Source organism: Rhinoraja longicauda, chromosome 9 (assembly GCF_053455715.1).
Source record: "Rhinoraja longicauda isolate Sanriku21f chromosome 9, sRhiLon1.1, whole genome shotgun sequence".
Taxonomy (NCBI): Eukaryota; Metazoa; Chordata; class Chondrichthyes; order Rajiformes; family Arhynchobatidae; genus Rhinoraja; species Rhinoraja longicauda.
The window spans coordinates 10,755,753-10,770,171 of NC_135961.1; the positions used below are offsets into that span (position 1 = coordinate 10,755,753).

The 14,419-nt window shown below is 41.1% G+C and overlaps 1 protein-coding gene across 1 annotated transcript in view; it reads left to right on the forward strand.

The window, feature by feature from the left end:
• Window positions 1–14,419, forward strand: part of ints7 (integrator complex subunit 7) — a 48,829-nt gene that overhangs the window by 1,846 nt on the left and 32,564 nt on the right. Inside the window, 7 exon segments of the mRNA XM_078404777.1 lie at window positions 4,596–4,725; window positions 4,831–4,977; window positions 5,543–5,680; window positions 6,394–6,440; window positions 8,480–8,679; window positions 10,724–10,846; window positions 12,369–12,486. Coding sequence (XP_078260903.1) covers window positions 4,596–4,725; window positions 4,831–4,977; window positions 5,543–5,680; window positions 6,394–6,440; window positions 8,480–8,679; window positions 10,724–10,846; window positions 12,369–12,486 — 903 coding nt within the window.

Here is a 14,419-nt window from a genome sequence, read left to right on the forward strand (position 1 = left end):
GACGACACCACCATTGGACGAATTACAGATGGTGATGAGTCAGAGTATAGAAGTGAGATCAATCGATTGACCACATGGTGTCAGCACAACAACCTGGCTCTCAATATCAGTAAGACCAATGAACCGATTGTGGACTTTGGAAGAGGAAGGATGAGGACCCACAATCCTGTTTATATCAACGAGGCGATGGTGTAGAGAGTAAAAAATTTCCAATTCCTGGACGTGTATATTTCCAAAGATCTTTCCTGGACCCAGCACACTGATGCAATTGTAAAGAAAGCACATCAACGCCTCTACTTCCTGAGAAGATTACAGAGATTTGGTATGTCAGAGGATTGTCTTGAACTGCTACAGGTGTACAGTAGAGAGCGTATTGACTGGTTGCATGACAGCCTGGTTCGTCAACTTAAATGCTCAGGAGCAAAGAAGACTGCAAAAAGTTGTAAACACTGCCCAGTCCATAACTGGCCCTGACCTCCCCACCATCGATGGGATTTACCTGAGTCGCTGCCTCAAAAAGGCAGCCTGCATAATCAGACCCACACCACCCTGGCCACACACTCATTTCACTCCTGCCATTGGGAAGAAGGTACAGGAGCCTGAAAACTGTAACATCCAGGTTTATTAATAAATATTATAATATTCAAATAATTTAATAAATTATTAAACACTCCAACCTCATAAGCTCTGAACTACATAGACTATTATTGTTATTATTGCATTATTATTGGGTTTTTTGTGTGAATGTGTGTGTATATATATATTTATATGTGTGTGTTTGTGAGTATATATATATATATATATATATATATATATATACACACACTACTTTTTTTCTCTTGTTTATTATATTGTTTACAGTGCACTATGTTTACATATTCTGTTGTGCTGCTGCAAGTAAGAATTTCATTGTTCTATCTAAAACACTTGATCTCTCGGTAAAAAGGTAGCAGTAGAGGATGCATACTTTAACTTGATTCCTAGTGTAATAAATAACACAATTTATAAGTGCCATGAATTAACTGAGCAAATAAAGTACTGTTAAAGATTTGCTGGTATTTAACCAAACCATTCTTAGCACAAGAAAATCCTTTTTTTCACGGAAGGATTTCCCACCTGCATGATACCTTCCATCTTTCTTCCTCCTTTAAATTTTATTTTTGTTAGAGATGGCTGTTGCCTGTGATTTGTGAACAGGAATGTTGTTTGCTGCCATATGCCCACACCTGAATGTTGTGTAGGATTGATGCAGGTGTGCATGGTTTGCTTTAATTTTTAAGGAATTGCAAACAAATTGAACTTTCAGCAATCATGGGCTGACATCCAATTGCGATGACAAATGGATGACTATTGATGAAACAGCTGAAATATCTGGTTGATAACAGAGCCCCAAGAAGCTCTTGCATAGTCTGCTGGGGCTGAGATGGCTGACCTCCAACAACCACAACCATCTTCCGTTGTGCAGATAACCAGTGGAGTTTTCCCTCAAATCTTTTTGTTCCGTTCTTCCCGCTCCAATCCACAGAGCCACTCTTCCTTCTTTGTCATCACCTACCTTAAAACGCGGGCTACCTTAAAACCTGGAGACTAAAACTGAGTATGGCAAAAACCACCACAACGGCCTTTCACCTGAACAACAAGGAAGCTCAACGCCAGCTAACCGTCACCCTCAATGGGTCACCCCTACCCTACAACCCATTTCCTACATACCTCGGGGTGAAACTAGGTCGGCAGCTGACCTACAAGCAACACCTTGAAGCTCTCTGTGCTAACGTCTCGGCACGGAACAATCTCCAGCGTTGCTTGGCCGGATCGTCATGGGGCGCCATGACATCTACTCTTCGAACCAGTGCTCTTGCACTCGTGTACAGCGCCGCTGAGTACGCTGCCCCAGCATGGTGCCACAGCGCTCATACCAGCAAGCTAGACGCCACCCTCAACGACACCATGCGGATCATCACTGGCTGCCTACGCCCTACTCCGACGGATCTCCTGCCGGTGCTCGCAGATATCGCACCCGCCAAGCTTCGTAGAGAGTTCTTCACTCATAGGCTGGTGTGCAAGGCCCCACCGGACGCCAAACATCCTTTGTACCACCTCGCCCAGGATTCACAGCAACTGGGACCTCAACGCCTGTCATCTCGTCACCTTTTTTCCCATCACGCAGCGACCCTCTGTGGCTCCGGTTTCAACACACTAGGAGCATGGAGAACCAGCTGGGAACAGACTTCGCGACCTCCTCAATTCACTGTCGCACCGAACACCACAGCCCCACCCGGCTCAGACACGCCCCGCAAAGAGTGGGTCACCCTGAACCGGCTCCGCACAGGGGTCGGCCGGTTCAATGCCAGCATGCATCGTTGGGGGTTGCATCCATCAGCAGCCTGCGTGTGGAGCAGACCAGCAAACAGCGCAGCACGTCATTTTCGACTGCACTGTCCTCTGTCCCCCTGGTGGAGGGGTAGACTTCACAGCCCTTGACAACAGCACATTGCACTGGCTACAGCGCCTGGAGGGCGTTACATAATTTCTGCTGCCTCAAACACAAGAAGAAGTGCCACATTCAATCAGATTATCCATCTCCCTTCTGTACTGTGACATAATTTCCCATTATTCATATATTGTCATTGGTGAATTTAAAGATGAAGTTGGAGCTGTGTCTAGCTACACAGTCCTGGTTATAGAGAGAATAGAGCAGAGGACTAGAGAATAGAGATGGTTATTGAGGAGGAAGCATTGTTGCTCATTTGTACAGATTGTGGTCTGCCAATGAGGATGCTGAGGTTCTAATTACATAGGGACGAGCAGAGACCCACTTCTGTGTTTGATAGGTTTGGAAGGAATGTTTGTGTGGAATGCCAAGTTGTAGTCAATGAACAAAAGCCTAATTATAGCCCAAGTGGAGAACCAGCAAGATTGCATCCTCTGATCTGTTATGGTGGTAGGTGGATTGTAGTGGGCCCAGGTCCTTGCTAAGCTGATGTCCATCATAACCAATGTGTAAAAAGGAACCCTCATTCTTTAGGGAACGGGGGTTCTATCATGGATGAGGTCCTCACATATGTCTCCTCGATTCCTTTATCTTACAGTCTGAAGAAGTGCTCTGATCCAAAACGTCACCTATTCCTTTTCTCCAGAGATGCTGCCTGACCCGCTGAGCACTTTGTGTCTATCTTCCATTATAACCAACCTCTTAAAGCACCTTGTCACCATGATGTTAGTGCTCGCAAATGGTTGTCATTGAAATATATAACATACTCTTCCTGAGCACTGGTAGTATTTATATCCTTTTAAAGCAGGCGGGAATCTCGAACCTTAGTAATAAGAGATTGAAGTTGTCCACAAACCTCCAGTGGTTGGTGCGAGCAGGGTTTAAGAACACGGCCAAGTTTGCCTTCGGGCCGGACACTTTCCGAGCGTTCACTCTCTGAAAGTGCCCGAGGGATCTGACATTGACTTCGGTGACTGATATTATGGTATAGTTGGGGGCTGTGGGGGCCTGAGAAGTACATCAATGTTCTCCCCTTTGAAGCAAGAATTTAGGCTGCCTGGGAGTGATGTCACTTGAGATTTCACTTGGTTTCACCTTGTCAGAAGTGATGGCATCAAGCCCTGCCACAGCTGCCTGTCTGATCCATGTTAGACCAAAGGTGGCTCTTTGCTTTCCTGGTGGCCTTATTGAGCTTGTACCTGGACTTTATGTGTGATTCTGTGAAGTCAATGAGATCATGAATTTGTGTTCACAAAATCATTGGGAACTTGGGTGAAAGATAACAATGTATTAAGATCCAATTTTGCAGTATGCACTTGATAGATTGTGTCACTGCAGGACTTTGTCTTTGGTCTGGTATTTTCCACCTGAGTAACTTGTGCTGAACTGTAATTTTATTTTGAATGCTTTATGAATTTAAAACGGCAGAGTTTTAATACTGTGACTGTATGTAGAATGTGCATTAGAGTAAATTCAACAAATACATTGGACAAAATAGATTGAGATGGCAAGTTTTGACTTTTTTCTTGAAGAATGACACACAAAATCAGCAGCCAAGAGTACAACAGAGTGAAAAAATACCTGGAGAAAATCTCAAATAGGGGCTCTGATTTTTAAATCACGATGAATGTAATTTTCCTGTTTCCAATATAATTTCACTTTTACTAAAATCACTTGACATATCTCCATTAATCCCTGCGAATACCTTACTACCTATCTATATAGAGGAAATTTACTCTAACCGAATAACTGAACAACCAGCATATCTTTGGTATGTGGATGGAAAATGTAATAGTCAGGGGAGACCTACGTGAACACAGGGAAAATGTGCAACCTCCGCACTGACAGCTCTTGGGTCAGAGTTGAACTGCAGCGCCACTATGCCTTCTATTACGGTTCCAAAGAAATACCCAGTAATGGTTAAATGGTATCACTCAAAGGTACTTTATTGTCAGGTGTACCTAAGTACAGTGAATTTTTTTTTTTGCATACAGTTCAGTGACAATATGACAATGAACAATACAATACAAAAATGTTTTGATTCCAACCGGCGTTATCCTTAAAATGATGTTGAAATGCAGCATTTTGTATCCTTTCTCTTCAGGGCTAAGGTCAGGAAAGCTTGGTGAGCAGTGTGAGGCAGTTGTTCGTTTTCCACGACTGTTCCAGAAGTACCCATTTCCAATTCTTATAAATTCTGCTTTTTTGAAACTTGCAGACATCTTCAGAGTTGGGTAAGTGTTACGATCACTTGAAAGAATAATGCTGATTGCTATTTTTAACATTTTAATTTGGGTGGGGGAAAGAGTTGCATTAATTTGGCCACTTTTCATCTTTAGAAACAACTTTTTGAGACTATGCGTACTGAAGGTGACTCAGCAGAGTGAAAAGCATCTGGAGAAAATCTTAAATGTTGATGAGTTTGTGAAAAGGGTCTTCTCAGTTATCCATAGCAATGATCCAGTGGCTAGAGCCATCACTCTCAGGTAAGCTGATTTCAGCTGAGATATGCATTGAGGCACCTGTATTGGTTGTGATTAATGAATAATTTGTCAAAATAAGCCAGTCAAATTAACATTAGACATTTAGTAACACTGACCTCTGTGTTCATTTATACTCCTGTTGAGTATGTTGTGTTTCAAGAGATGTATGATAGATTGCACTGGATTTTGAAGAAATAACTGTAAATTAATTCTGAATAAACTCGTAATAACAGGCCTTGATTTAAAGAAAATATTGTTATTAAATGGAACAAAAAGTGGATATTTAAAGGGATTTAAAGGTGATTTGATTTTTCAGTGTGGACCTAGCAAGTCTTGCTATTATAGTACATATCATCTACACTATTTGATTGATTTTGGTTCTAGTTGACTCATACTTGGCACAGAGTTTTTTTTGTAAGTGCAATCTGCTTTGAATCAAATGCAGTTCCATGGTTTATCAATACAAAGTGGCTGCTGTTTATTTTTCCAGACCAGTAGTTATATTTTTGGTCATCAGTATGTGCCTTGACAGTGAAAATATAATTCAAGAAATTGTTTCCTTATGCAGAATGTTGGGAAGTATGGCTTCTATTATTCCCGACAGGAAAAATGCCCATCACAGTATTCGGCAAAGTTTGGATTCGCATGATAATATTGAAGTGGAAGCTGCCATTTTTGCTGCCTCACATTTTTCTGCACAATCCAAGTGAGTAGAACTAGAACTTCAGTGTAGCATTCACAGCACCAGACAGTTGATGTTTGAAAATATTTGTGTCTCTGCAAAATTTAGATGATAGAATTCATGTACATACACAGTTAATTATCTGTTTTGTTGAGAATAAAGTAATTCTTGTATGCATGTGGGTACATGTATTTTTTTTAATTAACATTGGCTGAAAATTAATGTTCTTCAAAATAATTCCTCTTAGTTTTGGAAGAGGAATGATTTATTATCTATTACTTATTTTAATACTTATTTTGATCTTTATGAGGGGTTTTGATAAGGTGGGGGCAGGCAGGGAAGTTTACCAACTGGAGGGCACAGATTTGAGGTGAGGGGAAAGATCTAAAACGGAGCAGAGGAGCAACATTTTTCCACAGACGTTGGAGGGTGTTTGGAAAAAATCTGTTAGAGGAAGCTCTGGCAGCAGTATAGTTGCCTTGTTGAAAAGACATTTGGACCGGTTTTTGGGAGTGATATGGATCAAACATAGGCATATGGGACTTGCTCAGATAAATCTTGGATGAGTCTCAGATTAGACTCAGACATCTTCGACAGAATGAGTGAGCAAGGCAGATGGGTCTGTTTCGATATAGTATCATTCCATAACTACTATTTCAGAATTTTAATTATAAATTTTGTTAAATCTCTGGTTTATGATTGTGAATTTAAGATTAATGCTTTGTACTTCTCATTAGGGATTTTGCTTCTGGAATTTGTAACAAAATTGGCGAAATGATCGAAGGTAAGTTTTCCTAAACTCATTTTCAGAGTATCGTCTTTCAATGTATTATACCAGTACTTAAAAACAAGTATTATGTATTTCATGCTAGAGGCTTAAACGGGGCTTAATTTGTTAGGTGCATCAGGAAGGGTTTCTTGATACACTATGTGGATAATTTGTGTTGGGAAATGAGCCTGGCCAGGTGATCTGAGTTTCGGTGGGAGAACATTTTGGGAGCAGTGATCATAATTCTGTAAGTTCTCAGATTGTTGGGTATTGAGATAAAACTGAAACTTGGGAGAAAATGCTAAATTATGGAAAGCTGATTACATTAGTGTTAGGCAGAAGCTGGGAAAAGTGGTTGGGAGCAGCTGTTATTGGGCGTCCATATTTGACGTGGAAAAAATAAACGAACTGCTGGAGGAACTCAGTAGGTCAGGCAGCATTTGTGAAAGAAAATGGACAGGCATCGTTTTGGGTCAAGACCCTTCTTCAGACTGATGGAATCGTGGGCGATAGCTGGTAGAACAATATGAGGGAACGGGTTGAGGCAAGGGCTAGCAAGTGACAGGTGGGTCCAGGTGAATTGGATGGGGGTGAGGAAGGTAGAGATTGTAACTGATGTAAGAAATACTGGAAATTATAAGAACACTTGTAAGTTTGTAATATATATAACCCAAGAGCATACATGCTGGGTAGCATGATGGGAGAAGAGGCCGTCAGAGTGAAGGTAATTTGAGGCCTTGTTAGGTGAGGCAATAGATAGATTTGGGTGTTCAGATGACAAGGTAGTTAAAGTTAAACACAGAATGATGTACTCCAGGCTAAGGACAATAAAACTAATCATGAGATTAGAACGGTTCTTTATTGCACCCTTTTGCCAGACAAATAGGAAGATTTTTTTTTAAAATTAATTAAGAGGAAGCAGAAAGTTGAAGGTTACTCCTAAGAGAAGGAATACAAGAATGAATGATTACAAAGAAAGGCTGATAACCGATTAATTATTTCAAAAACGTAACATCCACATGTAACAATTGAAACACCGAATATAAGCGTATGCTGATGCTGAGAATCTTTGAAACATTTTGTGTTCTCTCAGAGTGTTACCAGTGCGTACTGTTAAGGCATTGAATAAACTGACCTGTTTGAAAACTTCCCCACTGCCCTATGAGATGAGATGTTCTTTGTGTCTGCCTGATCTGGGCCTTAATTAAGAAGGCAACTGGGCCCTACGTGACAGCCAGATTCAAAACACTGGTTAAACACACAATTACCTCCAACAGTAACCAAGGTTATAGGTGGAAAGGATAAAAGTGATGGAATCGGATAAGAAGGACGCTGGGTGGTGAATTGTAGGACCAGAGGGAGGGGCGATGAGTAGAACGGAACAGTGGGAGGTGATGGCTGGGAAGAAAAAAAGGATGGTCTGGAGCAGGGAGGGGTAGTTTTTGGTCAAAAATTAGTAGCTTCACTTTAGGCGACTTGTAGATTCTTTTTCTGATTCACAGGAACTCGTCTATCTTGAAAAGAATGTTCCCTATCAGCTTGAAGTAATTTCCAACAGACAGTAGTCTGACATTTTGTGTATCCAGTGTGAAGAATAATCCCGCTTTAATTTATTCTGTGCTGTGTGGATCTCTTAAATAGAAGGACACAACACTTTAAAAAAATAAATTTTAAACTGTGAGCCAGATTTGACCAGTTATATATGTGAAGCAAAGGGAAAAGCAGACTGATTAACACCAAATTAGATTAATTAGTTTTATGATTGCAGTTTGCATGACATTTTGTATAAAGCAGCTGTTTTATTCAATGGACTTTGAGATAGACATGAACAGATGCATACAACAATATATATCCACAACTCTGCTGTAGATAACCCCTCTGTTTCTGTATGCAAAGTGTGACATTGGTTTTCCGATTCTGGTATTCTATAGATACCTTCCCCTTACACTGACCCTACTGCTCATTGGTCAAAAATGTTTTGCAGTTACTGAATTTAAGGAGCTCTAAAAGTAGGGATGAAAAACTTAAAACTTATTTTAAGCCTTGTTTTTCAGGACTGGCAACACCTGTGGATCTGAAGTTAAAGCTGATACCAATTCTGCAGTACATGCATCACGATGCCACCCTTGCCTCCAGCACGCGTGTTCTCCTTCAGCAATTAGTGGCACTGTACCCTTCCACAAAGATGGTGATTGTCACCCTCCATACGTTTACACAACTAGCTGCTTCGTCACTGGTTGATATCCCAAAGCAGGTAAAAGTTATCAGAATAATCTTTCAAAGACCTTTTATTTACCAGAAAATCACCAGTGCAGTTCACTTTGCTATTTAAATTGATTATATATATAACTTGTTTAATTCTGAGTGCTTATTGCTGGGTAATCACAAATAGATAACCTGATATTTCTGACCGTTTACTATTTGTTAGTGCAGCTGTCTACTGGGGATGTAAGAGCAATAAATTACACATTATAAAATTAGTCCTTTGGTTACTTCTTGCTTTGAACTTTCATAATCCTGCAAGTTTATGTTGCTGGCAATACAGATGACACATAAGTTATTCATGTTTAGTTTATGCCATAAAGCATATTATAGCGTCTCTCACGCTATAATAGGCATGGGGCTTGGTTTGGGAAAGAAGCTTTTAATAACTACTAGACCAACCTCTCCTGCATTGGTGCAGCACCCCCTCCTCCCCTTCACCCCTCCCCCATCCCCTTCACCCCATCCCCCTCCCCATCCTCCCGACCCCATCCCTTCCCCCCATCCCCTTCACCCCTCTCCCTTCCTCCCTCCCTACCCCCTTCTCCCGATTGACCCCTCCCGCCCCCCTCGGCCCAACCGTGGAGCCGTTGCCGGGCGGGGAGTGCCCCCGTGGCCGTGTGCCAGCAAGGGGGGAATGGGAAAAAACAGTGACCTCGGCCCCGTTTCTCCTGCGGACCCGAAGCGCCTTCTGCAGCTCGACTGCAATCTGCGGCGGGGAACGCTGGCGACGGCATGGACCTGTTGCCGGGCGGGGAGCATCTCCCGGGGCCATGGGTGGGCGAGAGTGGACAGGGAGAAGGCACTGACCTCGGCCCCATTTCTCGAGCGACGGGGACGGCCATCTTGTTGGACCCTCTGCCACAGCTTCTGCGGCGTGCTGCAGCATGGGAGGAAGGTCAGGCGCGGGGCACGCCGGGATGGGCGCCGGTCCTCCCGCTGGTCCTCTGGGGGTGGGAGGGGGCGCATTTATTAAACTTTATAAGGTAAATTGTTTTAAAAAAGTAATAACAGTGGGTTTATTCCACCACATGGGAATGGTGAGTAGGGTCAGCCTAAAATTGTGTCGCTATCGTGTACCGTTTTGGCTGTGTAGAGGGCATGGTACACACATACACACAAACAAACCGAGTTTTAGTAGTATATAATATATAGACCAAGTGGACCTGTTGGGCCAAACCACTCCTGCATTGGTGCAGCACCCTCTCCTCCCTCCCTCCCTCCCTCCCTCCCTCCCTCCTCCACTCCTCCCCTTTCCCCCTTCCCCTCCAACCCACCATCCCTCTCAACCCCTCAACCCCCCTTATCCTCCCCCCTCCATCCCCCCCTCCCTTCCTCAAACAAACAAAGGAGAGTTTTAGTATATAGAGATGGGTTTTAGTATATAGAGATGGATGGATGGATGGATGGATGGATACACTTTATAATTGCAAATAACTGAAAGACTGAATTAAAAAGGAAAGCAAGCTTTGTTCTAAAAATTAGAATAAAACATATGTAAAATGTAAAAGCATTAAATCTTTAATGAAAGATCATCGACCTGCAGTGTACTTACTATTGCAACCTGCAATTTAATTACTGCATCTCCACTGCTGCTTGATCTGAATTTCCAGCATTTTCTGGTTTAAAAATATTTTAGTAATTTTATTATATGCAGTGAGGAGCATTGGTGAGAAAATGTTCCTTGGAATTCATTGTAATGAACTTTTAAAATGTAATAACAAGGAAAGGCAGATGCTTATTTTGTACCAAAGAAAGACACAAAAATGCTGGAGTAACTCAGTGGGTCAGGCAGCATCTCTGGAGAACATGGATAGGTGACATTGCACCCACCTCCCTTGCAATTATTCTGAAGAATGGTCTTAACCAGAAATGACACCTATCAAGACACTGTTCAGAGACACTGCCTGTCGCACCGAGTTACTCCAGCATTTTGTGTCTTCCTTTTTATAATGATTTTGGATTGTAAATTGCTAATTTGTCTATTTGAATACTGTAACTAATTTTCTTGTTTTCTTTCACCACCTTTGGAAAAGATTCAGCTTTTGCTGCAGTATTTGAAAGAAGACCCCAGAAAAGCTGTAAAGAGGCTTTCGGTTCAGGACCTAAAATTGTTAGCTAATAAAACACCACACATGTGGAGCAGAGATAACATTCAGGTAACTAATATTAAGTACTTTTATACTGTTATTCATAGTGTCGAATAGCTACTGTTATTCATACAGTGTCTAAATAGTTTAGTATAGAAAAAAATATTTAAAATGGTATGTGTTCTTGGTGGTTTGCAGCATCTTCAATCTGGTTTTTGAAGTGCTTCGAACGGGCACATTTCATGTCCAGGAATAACAAGATAAATTTTGGACCATTCCATTGATGTTGAGAACCAGCTTTAGAGAACTTTGGAAATAATGCATTATGGCTTCCTCTTTCCTGCCTATATGTAGCTCAAACATGCTTTTCGGCAATTTCTGTTTCTAAATTGACAATTAATAAGCTTATTATTCTGGACAATTTGATTTTGCCATTGTCAACTAACTAATATTTCTTTGCCAGTCTGGTCATAAAATCATATGGTACAAAGAAGGTGTGCACCACCTCACTAACTACCCACCCATCTGCCTCATCTGGCACCTCTTGTACTATCTGTGGGGGTTTCTGTTGTTCCCACTCTTAAAATCAAGAATCTTGTTAGCTTTTGCATTTATAGCTTCATTTAACTGCCACCTTTGAAGTCTCTCCTGCTCTCATTGTCTTGGCACCTCTGAAATTGTATGATTCATATAATATTTTTTGTGGGCGAATCAGTAGGACTGCAGCAATTGATCAAGAATCTTTTTTCTTTCATGGAACATTACAAAGTATGTTTTTTCTTTTTAAAAAATAGTTCCCCACAATTGGAGAATACTTTACTCTCGTCATCAACCACCTCCTCAGTGGCGACCTTTATCTTACCACAGTAAATTAAAAACCCTTGCCTGTTTTCCATAAAGTATCTCCTCCGTTTTTGCTTCTCCTATTGTCACCATCTTCTTCAACTTTGTGTTTCCTCTCGCACATTTGTTCTGATCTTCAATGCATCCATCTTCCCTTTTCCACACTTTCCGCAGAATTCTTAGCTGCCTTATTTATAGACTTCTAAATTTCCTGTTCCAAGTACTCATGCAAATTATTAAACATTTTTTGTCAATATCCACCCTGAACACCCACTGGCTTAGAGCTCTGAAGAGTATTGGGGTATTTCTTAATGCCAAAGTTACTTTATAAGTGCTATTTCTAAAAAATTACAGGTGATTGCAAAATAACCATTTTGCTTGATAAAATGTAAACAGTAGATCAGTAAGGGCAAAGATTTGTAATTAACCAGTTATTTTGACAACTTATAATAAAAGCAATTCAATGCTTAAATTATTTAATGGATTTGAGGTTGGTTGTTCATTTTAGGTGTATTAATTGTGTAGTTCTTTCTAAGAGATTGAAAACGCAGGCATGGCCAATTTAAGATCTTTATGATTCTATATGTGTTAGACTACTCAAAGGCAAAGTTTTGTGAAACTGATGCTGCATCTGGTCTCGTGTCTTAAAAATACTAAATCTTTTTAATTCTCATTGCAATGTCTAACTGTTTATTTACTTATCTCTACGAGGACATAATTATAACATGCTTTTCTTTTCTCTGCAAAGTCGCTGTGTGAATGTGCCCTTCAGAGCCCTTACGACAGTTTGAAATTGGGCACACTTTCAGTTTTGTCCACGCTATCGGGAACTATAGCAATGAAACAGTACTACTATAATTCACAAGGTGAGGCCAGTGACTAGTATTGCTTAACTTCTCATTAACTTAATCAGCTGCGTGAAATTGCATTCTTACACATGAAAAAGTGGTAAAGTCTGAAACAATGAATGGAGTGCATGTTTCATTGTAAATCTTTTGGGACCCATTGTTATAAACCATCAACCAAAAAGTCATACCACTATATACCGGCCAGTATATTGTTAGCATGACAATTGTGTTTGTTGGAGCATAGCCTGCAGGTGATGGAGGCTGTACTGTTAAATGCAGTGCCCAAGTTCTTGTATATAAGATTTTTTTGGTGCTTATGTATTCTCCTGTATGCTCACGGGGCCCTTAATCAGTAGTTGATGTTTAATCAGACCCATACACAGACGTAACAACTCATAGTCTTTATTGTAACACAAGCGGAGGAAACATTACATGCTATCGTCTCCGTAATCAGCATCAAGTCCCGCTGGGAGACGGTGGAAGGCTGTTTACATAGTCCAGGTAGGGATGAAGATCTGGACTGGACCACATGTGGAATGTGCAGCATGCATAATAAGTGTGGTGATAGATATAGTGAAGGCGATCTAATATGGTTAATCCACAGTAGTCTTGGGAAGAAGTCCAATATTCTTGTGGTATATCTGATTATAGCCTGGAATACTATAGTATCAACAAAATGTTGTTTTGTTCTTTGGGTTGTTTTATTGTTGAATGTATTGTTAGATATAGGACTCCCTTGTGCATGAGAGTAAGGTCTCTGGTTTAATCCCAGTTTTGAACTAAAGGGCACTGCAGGATGGTAGCTGGGATGCTACACTATGTTAATCTTGGACTAGAAGCAGAAAAAAATCACCATGTTTTGCCCTCTTCATGGCTGATCTACCCCAGCCCTTATTGTCCAGAGACCTATCAACTTCTGTCTAGGGAAGAGAATTTACCAGACTCCAAATAACGAAATGACTACTCAATTTAGTCATAAAAACCTACCTTTCAATCTCAAACTGTGCCCCTTAATTCTTTACTCATCGGCCAGGGGAAGCATCCTCCCTGCATCTGACTGTCAAGCTCTCTAAAGAATTGTGGTCGTTTCGATGTGATCCCTTCTCATTCGTCCAAACTGTAAAAAATACAGTACCAACCCATTCCACCCCTCATATGGCATCCTGTCATCCCTGGAAGCACTTTAATGATCTTTGCTGAACTCCCTTTATAAGGAGGTCAAAACTGTACACAATTTCCAGAGATAGAGTTTGATAGACTGGGTCTGAAGAAGGGTCTCGACCCAAAACGTCACCTACTCCTTGTCTCCAGAGATGCTGTGGGACTCTAGCTCTTTGTGTCTATCTTTGGTTTAAACCAGCATCTGCAGTTCCTTCCCACACAATATTCTAGATTCAGTCTCAATAATGCTGTCTCTAATCGCTGTAATACATCTTTACTCTTGTACTTGAATCCTCTTGCAATAAAGGTTGTGTACCATCTGCCCTTCAAATTGCTTGCTCGCCTACGTAGTGGCCTTCAGTGACTTGTGTATAAACACGCCTAGGTCCCTTTGGACCAAAGTGGATGACTTTGAAATTTTCCACATTATATTCCATGTCATGTTTTCATCCACTCCATATTCCACTAAAACCTCTTCATCCACCTGCATACTCACAACCCTACCAAATTTAGTGTGGAAATATTATCTTTTTGCCTCAGCCAAATTGTTCATATAAATTGTGATCAGCTGGGCATCCAAGCACTGATTGAGATCATCATCATGGAAAGGATCATTAGGAGGTGCTGCTTCAAAAAGGCTGCCATCATCATCAAAGACTCACAAACCCAGGCTATGCTTTCACTTCCCTCCTACCATTGGGAAGAATAGCCTCTTCCTAACAACCATCAGGTTCTTGAACACTACATGGAACCCTGGAGTGTCTTTGGTTGCACTAAGATTTTCAGGCAT